This window comes from Chlamydotis macqueenii, chromosome 5 (genome assembly GCF_036417535.1).
Source record: "Chlamydotis macqueenii isolate bChlMac1 chromosome 5, bChlMac1.mat, whole genome shotgun sequence".
NCBI classification, from domain to species: Eukaryota; Metazoa; Chordata; class Aves; order Otidiformes; family Otididae; genus Chlamydotis; species Chlamydotis macqueenii.
In genome coordinates, this window is record NC_141560.1 from 3,030,406 (window position 1) to 3,044,598 (window position 14,193).

The window sequence follows — 14,193 nt, forward strand, 5'->3', positions numbered from 1 at the left end:
CATCTTCTGCAAAGGAAAGGGTTGAGAGAGAATTCTGGCACTGCTGAAGGCTCCTGACATGACCTTTCCGCCTCCCGACAGTGCTGGCTCTCCTGCAGCGCTTGCTGCGGGACCGGAGGACCAGCGGAGCGGTTCCCTCTATCGCAATGCTAAGCTTGGGTGTGCTGAACGCGCCCCCCGCGCGCGTGTGAGCAGTGTCCGAGCGCGTCGGGCTGGAGCCGTCGCAATGCCTTACCCTCGGATGTCTGGAGGACCAGGGTCTTGCTGTACGGGCTGACTCCTGATTTATTAAAGGCTTTGACACGCGCGCTGTACGTGCTGTTGAAGTGAAGCCCGTCCACCGTGCACATGGTCTCCTTGCCCACGTACACCTCCTGCAAAGCAAGCACGGGCGTGGGTTAGTGCCTGGGGTGGGAGAACAGCTCCCGGCGGTCGTGACGCACGGGGTTCAGCCGCGCTCTGCTACCTGGTGCAGACTTCCGAGCACTGGGTATCGCTAAAGTAGAGCAGAACGGCCCTACGGTTTGTTCCTTGACAATACTGGCCCATAAAACCAGTTTCTGTAGGGGAAGGACATGCTATTCATGTATGACCAAGTCATAAAGCATCCATCCTTGCCAAGCTCCCACTGAATCCTGGAGGAGCTCTGCCACAAAGCGGAATTTGTACAGACTGAACCCAGGACACTGAAACATCCTTGCAGAAAACAATTTTCCATGCTCTTAGGTGGCAAGATCCAAGTGTTCCCTGAAAGAAAACAAGGCGATCGCACCGAACGGGCGCTGACTCACTGGATTCTGCTGCTGTGGCCCCGCTCTGAGGGACGGAGCTGTGCGAGCAGGGACAGCGGTGGACAGGCCCACAGGTTACTGGAAAACATGGCTCTCAAAACATTGACTTGTATTTGGCAGATCCCAAGACAAAGCCCTGTTGGCTGCCCTTTGGGGAGCAGACGGAGGCTCCGTGCAGGCTGGGGCTGGGAGCAGCCCAAGCTACAGGGGACCTGGGAACAGTGATGGTCAGTGTTCGGGGTCAAGGAACACAATGTAGGTGTCCTAACAAACTGAGTGAGATCGGTGATGGGACGCTAAGGTGGCCCTGATCTACCTGGGGTCCAGCACCCACAGACGTCTCCTGCAGCCAGCTCCCCATGAGAGAGCACAGCTCCCACCTCACTACCCCAGGCTCGCTGCAAGGAGACCCTTTGTGGCTTCACACCCAAAGGCAGAGTCCTCTTGCCTCAGGACACTGTCCCAGCCTCTCCTGCCCATGGGAGAGGAGAAGATGGGCACGCTAGGGAACTGCCCTCACCTTGCTGGGGTGGCTGTGCTGAGCCCTGGTCTCCCCACAGCCAGCCTCTTGCTCCCTTCTCTCCCCAGATCCCACCCCCATCACCTCATCGCCTCTCTTCTGCCTCAGCTCTGCTCTGGCTCCCGCCTGCCTGAGTTTCTTGCGGATGAATTCAGCAAACGCGCTGGGCTGCTCCCTGCGCCTGCTCTCAGTGGCTGCGAACACGCCAGGATAATGATCAGCGTGTCGGATCAGAGAAAAATCATATTTTAATTGTGTAATTACCTCAATTTAAAAACCCTCAGGCCTTAAACACCTCTGCTTGCTGGCAGCTGGCAAACCGTACGTCTTTCACGGCAATTAGCACACCTTGCATGAAGTATTTAGTAATCTAAAAAGATGGGAGCTTCGAACGTGCTCTTTACATTTTCAAGTCATACTGGTCACTGGAAAGGTATTTCCACTCCCTCAAATAACCCTGCCCATCAAAAGAGCACGCAGCTTCTCTGCACCATCAGCTTCCCCGGGCACCCCAGCAGTGAGCCTCATACTCCCAGGGAAGGAGGGGACTACAAGAAGTCTGAGGAACTCTTTGGTGGCTTCATGGCAGGGCAATACTGGAACCAGGAGCAGCAGCTTGCCGCCGGGACTGGCCTCGTGCTGCGAGCACCTACCCTGAACTGGCCGCCGTTGCCGTCATCCAGCTCCAGGATGTAGCCTTCCACCTGCACCGTGGACAAGGGGGGCTGCTTCCAGGACAGGGTGGCACTGTTGTTGTGGGTGCAACACTCCTCCAGCTGCAGGATCGGGGGGGCCGGCACTGGGGAGGAAACTACACACAAATTAGCGTAACCCTGGCTGCCAGCAGCACAGAGGAGGAGCGGGGGGATAGCTGCTGCATGCGTGTTTCAGGTGGAGAACGGAGGATGCATTTCTCGTCTTGGAAGCCAGCACAGCACAAGAGATGCAACCGCGATCTCAGAGGTGTGAGGTGGGGAGGCAGCAGAAAGGACCGTTCTCCAAACAAGCTCCACCAAATTCCTCCACCCCGCAGCCGGGCGAAGCTGAGATTTCATAGAATCACAGTCACAGGATGGTTTGGATGGCAAGGGACCCGTAAAGCCCACCCAGTCCAACCCCCCTGCAAGGAGCAGGGACATCTCCAACCAGATCAGGTTGCTCACAGCCCCGGCCAACCTGGCCTGGAATGTTTCCAGGGATGGGGCATCCACCACCTCTCTGGGCAGCCTGGGCCAGGGTTCCACCACCCTCAGTGTAAAATTTTTTTCCCTGTCCTCGGCCTCTGCACACCGCTGGAACTGAAACTGGGAGGCCGTGCACCCTACAGCCTCCCATCAGCTACGCAGGGGACACAAAGGACCATCAGGGCTTCTTCTGCTCACATGTGCTGGGCATCTGCACGCGTGTAACACAGCCCGCTTCTGCTCTGCAAAGCATGAAGGGGTGACAGCACAACAGGAGAAGGGGATGCACACTGACACATCCCATTCCCTGGTCAGGGAGAGCCCTCCCAAACCTCCTCTCAACAGAGCTGCTTTTCCTCCATCCTCATCCTCACTGCTCAAATTCTGACAAGAGCTAGTGAAGAAAAGACACGCAGAATCCACACGAGATGTGGAGGAGCCACGGATGCCTGGGAAAGAGAAGATGGGCTCTCTGGCAAATGTTCACCATTCACCACCTCACTCCTCGTCTCCTGGGTGGGATCCTCAGCAGGAAGCACCAGGCTGAGGGCCTGGAGACAGCGAGTGTAGAAACCCTCACGTACAGCTAATTCAGCAGAAGGGACGCTGCTCGTGCCCAGCACGTGCCGGCAACGGATGCGGGACATCCTGTACCTATTGCTCACCTCCACTCTTTATCGAAACCTCTGGTGTTGCCCAGCCTCCCCCCGGTGCTGCCACTCGTATTTGGGATCCACACCCAACCTTCTGCAAAGCCTACAAAACGTCAAATTATTTCCGCAGCGAGGGCGAGACAAGAGGACAGCCCTTGTCAGCTCTGCCTTTCTCCACAGAGGAGGGGGGGCAGCTAAACTAGCAGCTGATTTGCTCTTATTAATTAAAAAGAACGCTCTGGGCTATATTGAAAGAAGGGAGGGCAGGAACACAGCCCTCACTGGGTTTGGCTCCTCTCGCTATCAAAAAATGTCACTGACACTTCAAATTAACGGCCTGGCTAATGCCGAGCAGCGACGGGCACTCCCAGTAGCCATGCCCAACGCACCGCTCTCACTGCGGTCAAATACCAGCAAGGCCATTAGTTGAAGCCGCTCGTTATCGTTACAGAGGAAGCGTGCGGTCAACAGCCTTCCCGTGTCGGACCGCTGAGCAATACTGGGGCATGCAAACGGCTCCCGAGTCAGGAAATCCAGCCACGGTGGCAAGGAAGAGCCGTGCCAGAGCCGCAGCCGGTGGCCTTTCCTCCAGGCAGCTCATTTGCGCCAGCTGAAGGTACAGGCCTACGTTCAACGTCCTCCTGAGCTTCCCTGCCTCACAGCCCACGTGCATCTTCTGTCAGCTTCCCAGGGCTTGCCAACTCACTAATTGCTCACGGGTTGCAGCAGCTCCTGCTTCCTGCAAAGCGATGCGAAGGCAGTGGCTCTCCGTGGTACGGCAGAGTGAGCACAGAGGGAACGGAGAACAAGGAGGAAATTAAAACTCAAACGAAGGTCTAAAATGACAGGGAGGAGAGAGGAAAGACCCTGAGCTCTTGGTGCCTTTGTGTTTGGAGGGACAAGGTGGCTGTCCGCAGCAGGTAGCTCAGTAGCTGGCCCATGCCAGATGCTGCTCAGCGCTCAACAAGCGAGCGCGCGTGAACAGAGGTTTGGGAAGTGCCTCGTGCTGCTCCCAGGATCCCGGTCCCAACCACCAGCTGAGCAGGGACCAGCCTGGCTCTCCTGAGGGTCTGGGGTGCTCAGTTTGGCTGGGAAAAGATGAAAAACTCTCCTCTCCTGCCCCTTCCCTGTGATGAGTTGGATGGAAGCACTCAGCGTGAGCAGAGATGGGTTTTTGAAAGGCACTGGAAATATTCTTACCTTTCATCTGCACGAAGTCGAGCTGATGGATGGACTGCAGCAGAGGGGCGTTGTCAAGGTTCAGGTCGAAGTCCGTGGTCATCCGGGGGGTGAGCGTCCCCTTTCCCCACTGGTCCTCAGTTAAGTGCACTCTCCTGATGAGAGCGTCGGAGATCTGGCGGCAAGGATCAGCCTCAGCTACCGACGGCCACCGGGGCCGTGTCCCTACCCTGCTCTCCTCCTTCCCTGCACCTCCCAGGCTGCCACTTCTCCCCCTGCCTGCGAAAGGCTAGGACATCACACGTGGTTTCCACCATCGCACTTGGCTGCGGGCTCAGACTGGCAGAGGGACTCCAGGAGCTCTGGAGAATATTTTAAAGGCAAGGTCTAGTACCATAGGGACCAGCCCGGGAATGAGTGGTGGGATGCAGTCTTCAGGTGCTGTATGCCGGTCTCTCGCTGGAGAACCATGAGACAGCATGTTATGGTCATTGCTCCAGAGATACACCATCATCTAGTGCAACTCTCCGGTCAGAGTAAGAAATGTCCCTGGCCTGGTTCTGCTGCTGTGAATCTGGAGGCGATGAGAGGTTGGTCCTTGATTTTATGGCTGGAAAAGCTGGGGACATCACTCTTGGTGTAACTCATAGAATCACAGGATGGTTTGGGTGGGAAGGGACCTTTAAAGCCCATCCAGCCCAACCCCCCTGCAAGAAGCAGGGACATCTCCAACCAGATCAGGTTGCTCAGAGCCCCAGCCAAACTGGCCTGGAATGTTTCCAGGGATGGGGCATCCACCGCCTCTCTGAGCAACCTGGGAGGTGCTCCACCACCCTCAGTGTAAAAAATTTCTTCCTTATATCCAGTCTGGATCTCCCTCAACTCTGCTATGTCACCCCTGAGCCCTCGGCTGTGCAATGCCTTTCCCGCTCCCCTGGCAGCCCCGACGTGAGCAGCTCCACACCAACCTGCAGGAAGCCGCTGGGGTCGTTCTCCTTGATGACCTCCAGGCAGTACTCCATCAGGCCCGTGGTCTGGCGCAGCTTGACCGTGCAGTGAGAGATCTGGTCTCGCACCACCTGCAACGGGACAGGGAGAGCAGCGTCACTCGGAGATGTCAGGTTTTGGGAGACGGGGAGCAAACGGGCTTTGGTGCTGCATGGGCACAGGGACAGGGTCAGGGTGATGTGAAGGGAGACAAGGACTCAAGGGAAGAGAAAAAGGCAGAATTGGCCAAGACTCATACACTAAATTCCAGATCCTTGGAAACCTGGCAAACAATGCCAAGCCTCGTTTAGCTCAAAATTTTTAACCCACATCATCATTCAAAGCAGTAGGGCAGCTCCATGCTCTGTCCTTAATTAAGACAGCTTCCAAATGACAGCTTACGAACTCCAGGCAAAGCGATGCCTGCCTCCATAGACACACAGCCTCCGTGGGGCCGCCCTATGCATCCTCGGCGCGGAGCCGGTCTGCGGGGTCGGCTCCGGGGCAGCTGCACCCAACCGCCCCGGGTGAGGAGTGAGCCTGGTATTTTGGTATTTCCAAGAGGAATGAACGCACCACCTCCCCCAGCTTCAGCTCTGACTGATGATCTGTTGGAGGTGCTCATCTGAGATGGGCCACGCTGCAGAATTGCTTCATTTTCTCCGCCGGTTCCAGCAGAAGCCTGGGGATGAGCTCAGAGGGAGAGGGGAGATAAATCCTGCACGCCTTGCGGCAGGGCTCCTTACGGCACGCCAAGCTCCGCGTGCTAAATCACAGCTTCCCCAAAACACAGCAGGGAGGACGGGGTTCAGGCTCCGACGCCGCGAGGGTGGATTTGAAGGTTGGCTGGTCCCTCACGCTGAATCCCCGCAGAAGGAGACAGCGCAGGTCTGCGCCCGGCGTCGGCGAGACATCTGTCGTGGGAGATTGGCAGAGCAGCTCAGGAAGAGAGATTTTATGCTTTAGAGGAACATGCCCACGGCAGATAATTCTTTTTTTTTTTTTTCTTCTGGAGGAGTTTTAAAGCTGTGTGAAGTTCCCCACTAACAAAGCGATGCAGCTCCAGAGACCGCAGCCACTCAGGATGTTACAGACAGCAAAGACGAGCTTCGCATCAGCATCTGCAGCTGCACTGCGATGGAAAAAGCCGCAATAAGCGGCGATGACGTTTCCGAAAGCACAGTAGTGTCCTCAGCACCGCCGTCGGTGAATCCCGGCGCCTGCGTGCCCACCGCTCCACAGGCACGGCAGCGCTGGAACCACCACCCCGGGCAGAGGGGCATCTCTTCTTGCGAGCATCCCTGCTGCTCCGAGGGACGGGGAGGCGAAAGGAAGCACGTGTCAGCCTCCTGCGGTGAATGAACCCAGCTTTCAACGGGGGCGAGGACTCCTGCAGGGCAATCAATCATATCATGTGTTGTTTAATTATAATTTAATCACCTCTACTTAATCACCTAACAGGAAGAAAAGAATTGCCGGTCTTGCAGCTCGGGACAACGTATCTGCCTCTGTGAAATGCCACAAAGCACAATTCTGATTTTTAAGGAGCAGCTTTCAGCAATCCCAGCCCCACGTTTCCAGAGGGAGACTGGAGCAATCCCTGGGACTGGGGAGGGGGGAGCAGCCAGTGCACCCCGTGTGCAGGGCACACAAGGCAGCAAGGGGAGCTCCCAGATTGCTCCTCTGGACCATGACGTGTGTACGGAAGCTTGCAGAGATGCTGGATCGCTCTGAGACCAGGGCTAACGAGCGGCGTGATGGGCACACGCTGGTTTTGACCTCAAATGCTGTCGTTAGAAGGATGAGCTCATTCAATGCCAGTTTCTAACACTGGAGTGCACTGGAATGGCTCTGCTGGGATGAAGCGGAGGCAACAGCTGATCCTGGAGATCTGGACTCCTCCACTGACCTCTGCCAAAAGCGTGGGCAAGCCCCTGGACTTCCTTTCTCCACGGGGATGGTCAGTCCTCCGGGGCAGGATCCAGAGGCACAGAGGGGTGCAAAGCCTTGCAGCAACCTGCAGCCCCTTGCATGAATTTGATCTCCTCTGCCCAGATAGAGGGTGCTGGGGGGGGGTTTCTGCTCTCGCAAGGGTTGTCGGCCGTGCGGATGCTGGGTCTGTCAGCTACAGATCGTGATGTTATCACTGTTTGTGAGATGAGCCCAGCCTGCAGACTCCAACCGTGCTGTTGGAGCATTTCCTGACCGCGCTGACTGAGCTGGAGCGAGGTTTTGGATTCCCTGCCTGCTGGGCTGCAGATGGGCAAGTGGGGATTCCACCTCAAAAGCCCAGAACAGCAACCTCCTCTTTCATGTGAGACCCCTCTCCGGGTAAATCCACACGTCGCCACGAAGACAGCAAAGATGGAATTGGTAAAACAATCTTCTTATCTCCTTTGCAGCTTAAATCTCTGTCTGGTTTGCCCAGGATAATGAATTTGTGAGCCTCTCCCTGCCGGAGTAGATGCTTTCAAAGTATTACCAGCAGCATTGCCATCTGCCATGGCCAGCCAGACACCAGCCTCCAAAAACCAGCGTTTCCTCGGTGAAGACAGGCACAGCGTCCCAGCACAGCCCTGGACACGCAGCTGGCACCCCCAGCACCCCCTTGGCCAAGAGACTGGGTTACTGGTGGGGCAAGGGGACCCGTCACCACCACTCCGGTGGCAGCGCAAGACCAGCGGGGCTTCCTGGCACTGTCTGGGAGGAGGGAACCGGGGCACGGAGACGCCAGCCCCAGCTTTGTCGCTCTGCCCTGCCCCGCTCCCCGGCAGCAGGGTGAGGTGAGGCCAGCGCCAGGCTCCAGGCTGATTAATTACCGAGCTTCCTGGCAGATTATCCCTGCGGATAAAGGGCTGGTTGGGAGTGGAAGTGCTTGTTGCAGGCTGCCGCTGAGGCTACGTGAATCTTTACGCATGTGGGTGCAAACTGAGGGACAAGAAATTCCATTTAAACATAAGTAAAAGGTTTTGTTTTTTTTTTTCTGTAAAGGTGATCAAAGACCAGAACGGAGAGGCTGTGGAGTCTCCAGCCATGGAGACATTCAAAACCCAACTGGAGGAAGCCCAGGTGCTCAGAAACTGCACCCAAAGCAGCGGCCATGGCTCTGTCCCAGCCCACACCTTTGGCCCCAGCGATCCTGCTCTGTCGCTCTGCCATCCCCTTTGGGTACTGAGCTCCTATTCACCTGGAGAACCGGAGCACGAAACAGCAGTTTAATTGCAGCCAACAGCGGAAATCCGTGTTCCCTTCACCACCAACAAACAGTTTTCAAGGCAAGAAGAGAGATCTTTGGTTGGGATCTAGCGGGGCTTTGTGCCTTTATGGCTTCCGCGCTCCACACGAGGGAAATGGAATGCAGACAGTGGGACTCTGAATCGCTTTGATCAGGGAAATGAAAAGTTTCAAAAATAAGACAGAAACATCTCCCAGACCTTTGAAGGCACGGTCTAAACCCAGTGGGGCCAGCGAAGCCCACGAGTTTTCCACACGGCCTTAAGCATCCTGTGCTTCTCCTCACGCGTCAGGGATTTCCCCTCCCCGGGGTTCCTCAGCTCCCAGTAATGAAGAGTATTTCGACGGAGAGAGCTGAGGGGGAAATCTGGAAGTTCCTCAAGCCTCGGACCCAGGTCACCACATGAGGCTGCTCTGAGCTGAGGGGCAGCCGCGGGAGGGCTCGAAGGGCTTGCGGCATTCACCAGACTGCCAGGAAAACCAGGCTGCCAGGAATTCCGCACGGAGGCAGACATTTTACAAACCTCTCCTGAAACTGTGCGGGTAACACACCTCACTGAACGCTGCCGTCTTCTGGGAAAGGGCTAACGGCTCATCTGGTGAGGGGATTTGGGCAGCTCCATGCCTTTTTTTTTCCATTAGGTGCCGAAGGAGGCAACAGCCAGCCCCCAGCTGCTAATTACAGCCTATAAAAAGGACATTCGCTGCGCACTCACAGCAGTTCGCTACCACCTTAAAATAGGAAATGTATTTCAAGAGCTTTTCTTCCCTGTTAGATGACATTAACTATAATTTACATGTTAATACTGCTCCTAGAAGGCAATAACGTCTGCACTCATCTCTACTTAAATGTCTTCTTCACCTTCCTCCTCTTTTTAGTACTCGGCGAGATAATCGGTTTTCAAGGCACTCAACCTCACTTGAACCTCAGCTCCTCAGCGCCTGGGACGAGCCCGGGCGGGGATGTGACGTGAAGGACACGGAGCCTCCTCCGTGGCTGGGCTACGGTCACCTGCACGGCCCTGGGGACAGAGGGTGGTGTCAGGGGGAGCAGCGCCCCAAAAAATCCCGGGGACAGATCCCGACGGATTCATCGTGCTGCATCCCACAGCCACGCGTCCTCTGAGCAGAGCGTTTCCAGGTGGATGTTTCCATGGTGATCTGCCTCTTGCTGTTGGAAGCAGAGGCTTAGGCTGGAGCTGGGAAAAACAGAGCTGCTGCGTTAACGCCATATCATGCTGGTGGCGGCACGTCCTGGAGGCTTGCACAGCCTGTGGAGATCAAAGGCTTCCGTATGGCACCAACAAGTGTGGGAAGGTGTGACATGGAGACCTGGCCTTCAGGGCAGAGCCACTGGAGAACACGGCACAGGGACAGAGGCTGCAGAGGAACAGACTTGATCCAGATCTTCAGCAGAACAAGCGGAAAGCTTGAGGGACATCAGAAAACCAGAGGCATCCCTGCAGCCTGATCACAGCTCTGCAGAGCTCCTTGTCCTCAGCACCCAGCTCCTGGTGCCGATGCCCACCTCAAGGTGGTCAGACACCACGGCAGGGGGAAAACAGTGCAGAGTGTGGAGGGATTTGTAAGAGAAAGCAGCGATCCGGTATCTGCACCTTTGGGAAACAATGCACCCTGACCTGTGCATCCTGTCTGGTGTTTCTGTACAGGAAACCAACCTGGGCTTCTGTCCTGCTTCTCCTCCTTTCACGCCAGTCCTGAAAACCAGCAACCTAATCCAATGGGGGACACCAAGATCCCTTGGGCTTCCTGGAAAATCCTGGCTGTACCCCCTAAAGAAGGGTCATGGACCAGCATTTCATCTTTGGAGAGCCAGTGCTACAGACAGGAGCCCTTGACGAGCATTTCCTACACAATTAGCTCCCTTGAGAAATGTGCCGAACGCTGTTTGCCTGCAGAGGCTCTGCGGCCAAAGCACCATGGTGAAATCACAGAGCAGAGGCGCCCCACGACCTGAAGGCCAGAAGAAGGCTTTTGAAAGCCTGGGTTCTTCATCTGAACCCAAGCGTAGGTGGAGGCTGAGGAAAGAGGAACATCCTTTCCAAGTTCACCTCCTTCCGTATCTCTCCCCCTCCAGAGCAATTAGTGTTGGCCCACAGGCAAACCTGGATTTGTGCCTCCCTCCAGGAAATACGTGTCAAGCCAGAGCTGGTCAGCCCTGAAGCCAAGTCACCACCAAATCCGGACGCTGCACGGGAATGGGAACTTGGGCTCCCCGGTGACAGGCGCCTGTGGCAGCGCACCAGCTGGCTCTGTCCCTCCGTGCCTCTCCTCCTCGCTCACACGCTGCCGAAGCGTGCCGGGATGGCCGACCTCCCAGCAGGCAGGAGGGACAGCCCACGGACAGATCGGCTGCAGCCAGGGTGCTGCGGCTCCACGTCGGCTGCTGCAGCAACCAGTTTGGATCTGAAAGGGCTCCTGGGTGGCACAGCTAAGTCTCACTGCTCATCTCCTCCTCAGCTCTGGGGACAGGGCAGTGACAAGTGGACACGTAGGCCAGGCTAGGATGCTCTGGACTGGTCTCCTACGGGAAGGGGTGAAGCTATCAGCACAAGTCAGCATTGTCCTGTCCTGCTGTGAACATCAACCAGAGCCTCGTAGCGAGAGCTGGAGGCTTTGTTACCCCTGAGCCAGCCCCAGCCTCGGGCTGTGGGGGGCACGTCCCGTCAGGAGGCAGCTGCTCCAGGCACAATGCTGCTTTCACATCTCATCGCGTTCCCCTGACCCTTCGAGAGAGACCAGCCCAGCCCGTGCCCAGCTGGAGCTGCAGGTGCTGCTTTTGTCTGGGGGGCTCCTTGGAAGGGGCAAAAGGGACATTGCCCTACGCGGTGATGACCTGAGCAGCCCCTTCCTCTGGGTGACAGAGCACGACGGGGACGGTGGCACTGCGGGAGAAGCGGGCACACAGGACTGGGTCGCAGGGTTGGTGGCAAACGCCCGCCTCGGTGGCCTGGTGTGGCCGGGGGACCCTGCGCGTGCACAGTGAGGACAGCAGGGAGGTGCCCAACACGACTGAGACTCCCTTGCACCCCTTGACCCATCTGCAGGTTGTGAAAGCAGCAAGAGCTTGGTCCTTCAGGGAGGGAAGCTCAAGGGCTGATTTTAAGAGTCTAGTCTGAAACTCAGGAGCTATTTCTTTTTTTTATGGGCCTTTTCTTTGCCTAATGACAAAGCCCAGCTGGTAACGAGGGTAGACGGGGGTGGGATGTAAGGGCACGCAGCTCCCTTCCTCCGGCCAAAAAGCAAAAGGTTGCGCTGAGCAGGGAAATCCCTTTGTGCTGCCCGGCTTTGTGGAAGTTTAATTAACCATGGCCTGAAGGGGAAGAGGGCAAGAAAGCCCACCAGGCAGCGGGAGTCCTCTCCGCGCCTAGAAGACAGGCCGGCGGCGTGGCCTGCCTGTCTGGGGTCGCGCTTTATGGTCGGACAGCGAGCGCTGGTGCTGGGCTCAGTCCCACAAAGCTGCTATTGTCCATCTCCTGATGGAAACGCTCACAAGCCCTTGTGTTGCGGTGTCCATCGTTGGCAGGCAGAACGAAGACTGGTGGCCTCCTCCCTCATTTTAGGCAGGTCCGGGAATCCCTCTGGGAGCCTCCTGGGTGGCCCAAAGCAAGACCAGGGGGGATGCAAGTAGAGGCAGAGAAGAGACACGCGTGTTTCTAGCCAGAACACTGAAATGCCCTTGGAAGAGGACAACTGGAAGCACAAAGCGATGTTGGTGTGGAATGCCTCAGCTGGCCCACACCAGTGATGGCCAGGGTGCAGCTACCTCATCCAACAGATACTGGGCGCTGTTACACCTGCCCCACCGCTCCCAGGTGAGATTTCGCCCTTTGCTTCCCTCCTCAGCCCCGAACCACCTGAAAGGACACAGCGAAGCGAGGGAAGGAACGATGCCAGCCCGGTTTCACAGCTGACCTCAACGCTCACGTTGAGAGCTGCATCTCAGCTCCCCCAAGGCCAACAATTCACCTCTCGGTGAAACCTGAAGCCATGAGGTGCTCACCAAGCCCAGAAATGAAAATGGAGCAATTCCTGCTCCTGCCTGACGACAAAACTGGCATCTCACGACACCAAGTGCCCCAGGACTTCAGCTGAAGCCAGCAGAAGTTACAGGCACTCAGCATCCTTCAGGATCATGCCCAGAAGCAACAGGAGACATGAACAAGGTCATTTTCCAGCCTGTGGATGCCGAACACACGGTTTTGCTGACCCAGTGATGAGTAACTGGCCCAGTAATTCAGTGGGAACGACGACCTGGAGGAAGCAGCACTTTGCTCAGGGCCTGTAACGCTGGGAGCGGGCTGGGCTTCTGCAGCAAAACGGAATGTAGCTAACGTGAAAAGCAAGAAGAGCGGCTTTGCAGCGACCTCCCCGCGGCGTTTCACCCCAGCAACAGCATCACAGTCACCGTCCCCGTCCACTGCCAACCCAGCGGGAAGCTCCCCGACCGCCCGAGCCGGCGGGCAGGGGCTCACCTTCAGCTTGTGCTCGTGCTCCTTGTTGACCCGGGCCAGCAGCTGGGCTTTCCTTCTGTTGAGGGCGTCGATGAGGGCGTCACACTGGGCCACCAGGCAGGCCTCGAACTCCACGCTGTTCTCCTGCGGGTCAGAGCAGAGCATCACAGTCCGGGGTGCATCTCCATTTCCGTTGGGAAATCTGATTTTTTTTTTTTTAGATACCACACGGGCCGTTTTCATATGTGCAGCTGCACCACCGCAACACACAAACCCGTACCGTTAGCACATGGGGTGCTTACGCCTTTGGCTCACGGCAAAAGTGGTGGTGGCAAGTGAGGAACAGGTTTGGTCCCTCCTGCCACATCCTTGGATCCACCTGCGGCAAAGACAGGAAGGGCTGGGGTCTCTGCTGCTCTCTCCATGGCAACTTTGGGAGGAGCAGTTTTTGGGAGGGCTGCAGGGGGGTAATATGAAAAGTCTCCCTTTGGGAGAGCATCTCCCTGGGGAGCTGGGACAGAGAATCAGAGAGGACAGCTCATCCTGGTGGGAAGGGGCCGCTCCTCAGCCAGGAGACACCGTACCTGGATTTGCTGCACCATGTTGCGGAGTTGGACCAAGAATTCTTTTGCTTCCTTGGCTCTGTCTGACAACCCGTTCAGGGCCTGGGAAAGCTGGCTCTGCAGGGGGAAAGAAAGAGAGAGGTCATTTCCATGCCCTGGTCTCCTCCTGGTGCTGGAGGAGCTGATCACACAAAATACCAACTCCCCCTTCCTCCTCCGGCGTTGGGGGTGGGAACGCGCACCCACAGCCTGCTCTGTGCTGAGCAGAGCTCCACAACACGGTCATAACAACGATCCTGTCTTCTGCTTTGGCATTTTCATGGCACCTTCCAAACATTAACTCCAGAATCTTCCCCTTTTGCTGGGAGTTCAGTTATTCGGAAAGATTTTGCCTCTTTGGTGGGCTGCAAAATGCCTGCAGACACCCCGCAGGCTTTGAGGTAGGATCTTTCTTTGCGGCAGACACAGAAGGGGACCCAGAAGATGGCTGATGTCCCCAAATCTCCAAAAACTTCATGCCACCGTCCCTCCTGCGATCAGGACGTCGGCACCGGGCTGGCACCCGCCCCGCCGTGCCGCGCTCCCCCGGACGCCGCTGCGGGGAGAG

The 14,193-nt window shown here is 56.7% G+C and overlaps 1 protein-coding gene across 6 annotated transcripts in view; it reads right to left on the reverse strand.

The window, feature by feature from the left end:
- The window catches only part of TRIM9 (tripartite motif containing 9), a 60,009-nt gene that overhangs the window by 13,417 nt on the left and 32,399 nt on the right, over nt 1-14,193 (reverse strand). For 3 of the 6 annotated variants that reach the window (XM_086749294.1, XM_086749292.1, XM_086749290.1), the window contains exons 2-7: nt 13,608-13,703; nt 13,045-13,167; nt 5,296-5,406; nt 4,349-4,502; nt 1,965-2,110; nt 236-374 (exon numbers count right to left, since the gene is read on the reverse strand). In XM_086749294.1, the coding sequence (XP_086605420.1) occupies nt 236-374; nt 1,965-2,110; nt 4,349-4,502; nt 5,296-5,406; nt 13,045-13,167; nt 13,608-13,703 (769 nt within the window). Of the gene's footprint in view, nt 1-235; nt 375-1,964; nt 2,123-4,348; nt 4,503-5,295; nt 5,407-13,044; nt 13,168-13,607; nt 13,704-14,193 lie in introns of all 6 variants that reach the window. The other 3 variants (XM_086749293.1, XM_086749291.1, XM_086749288.1) reach the window with 1 other exon arrangement.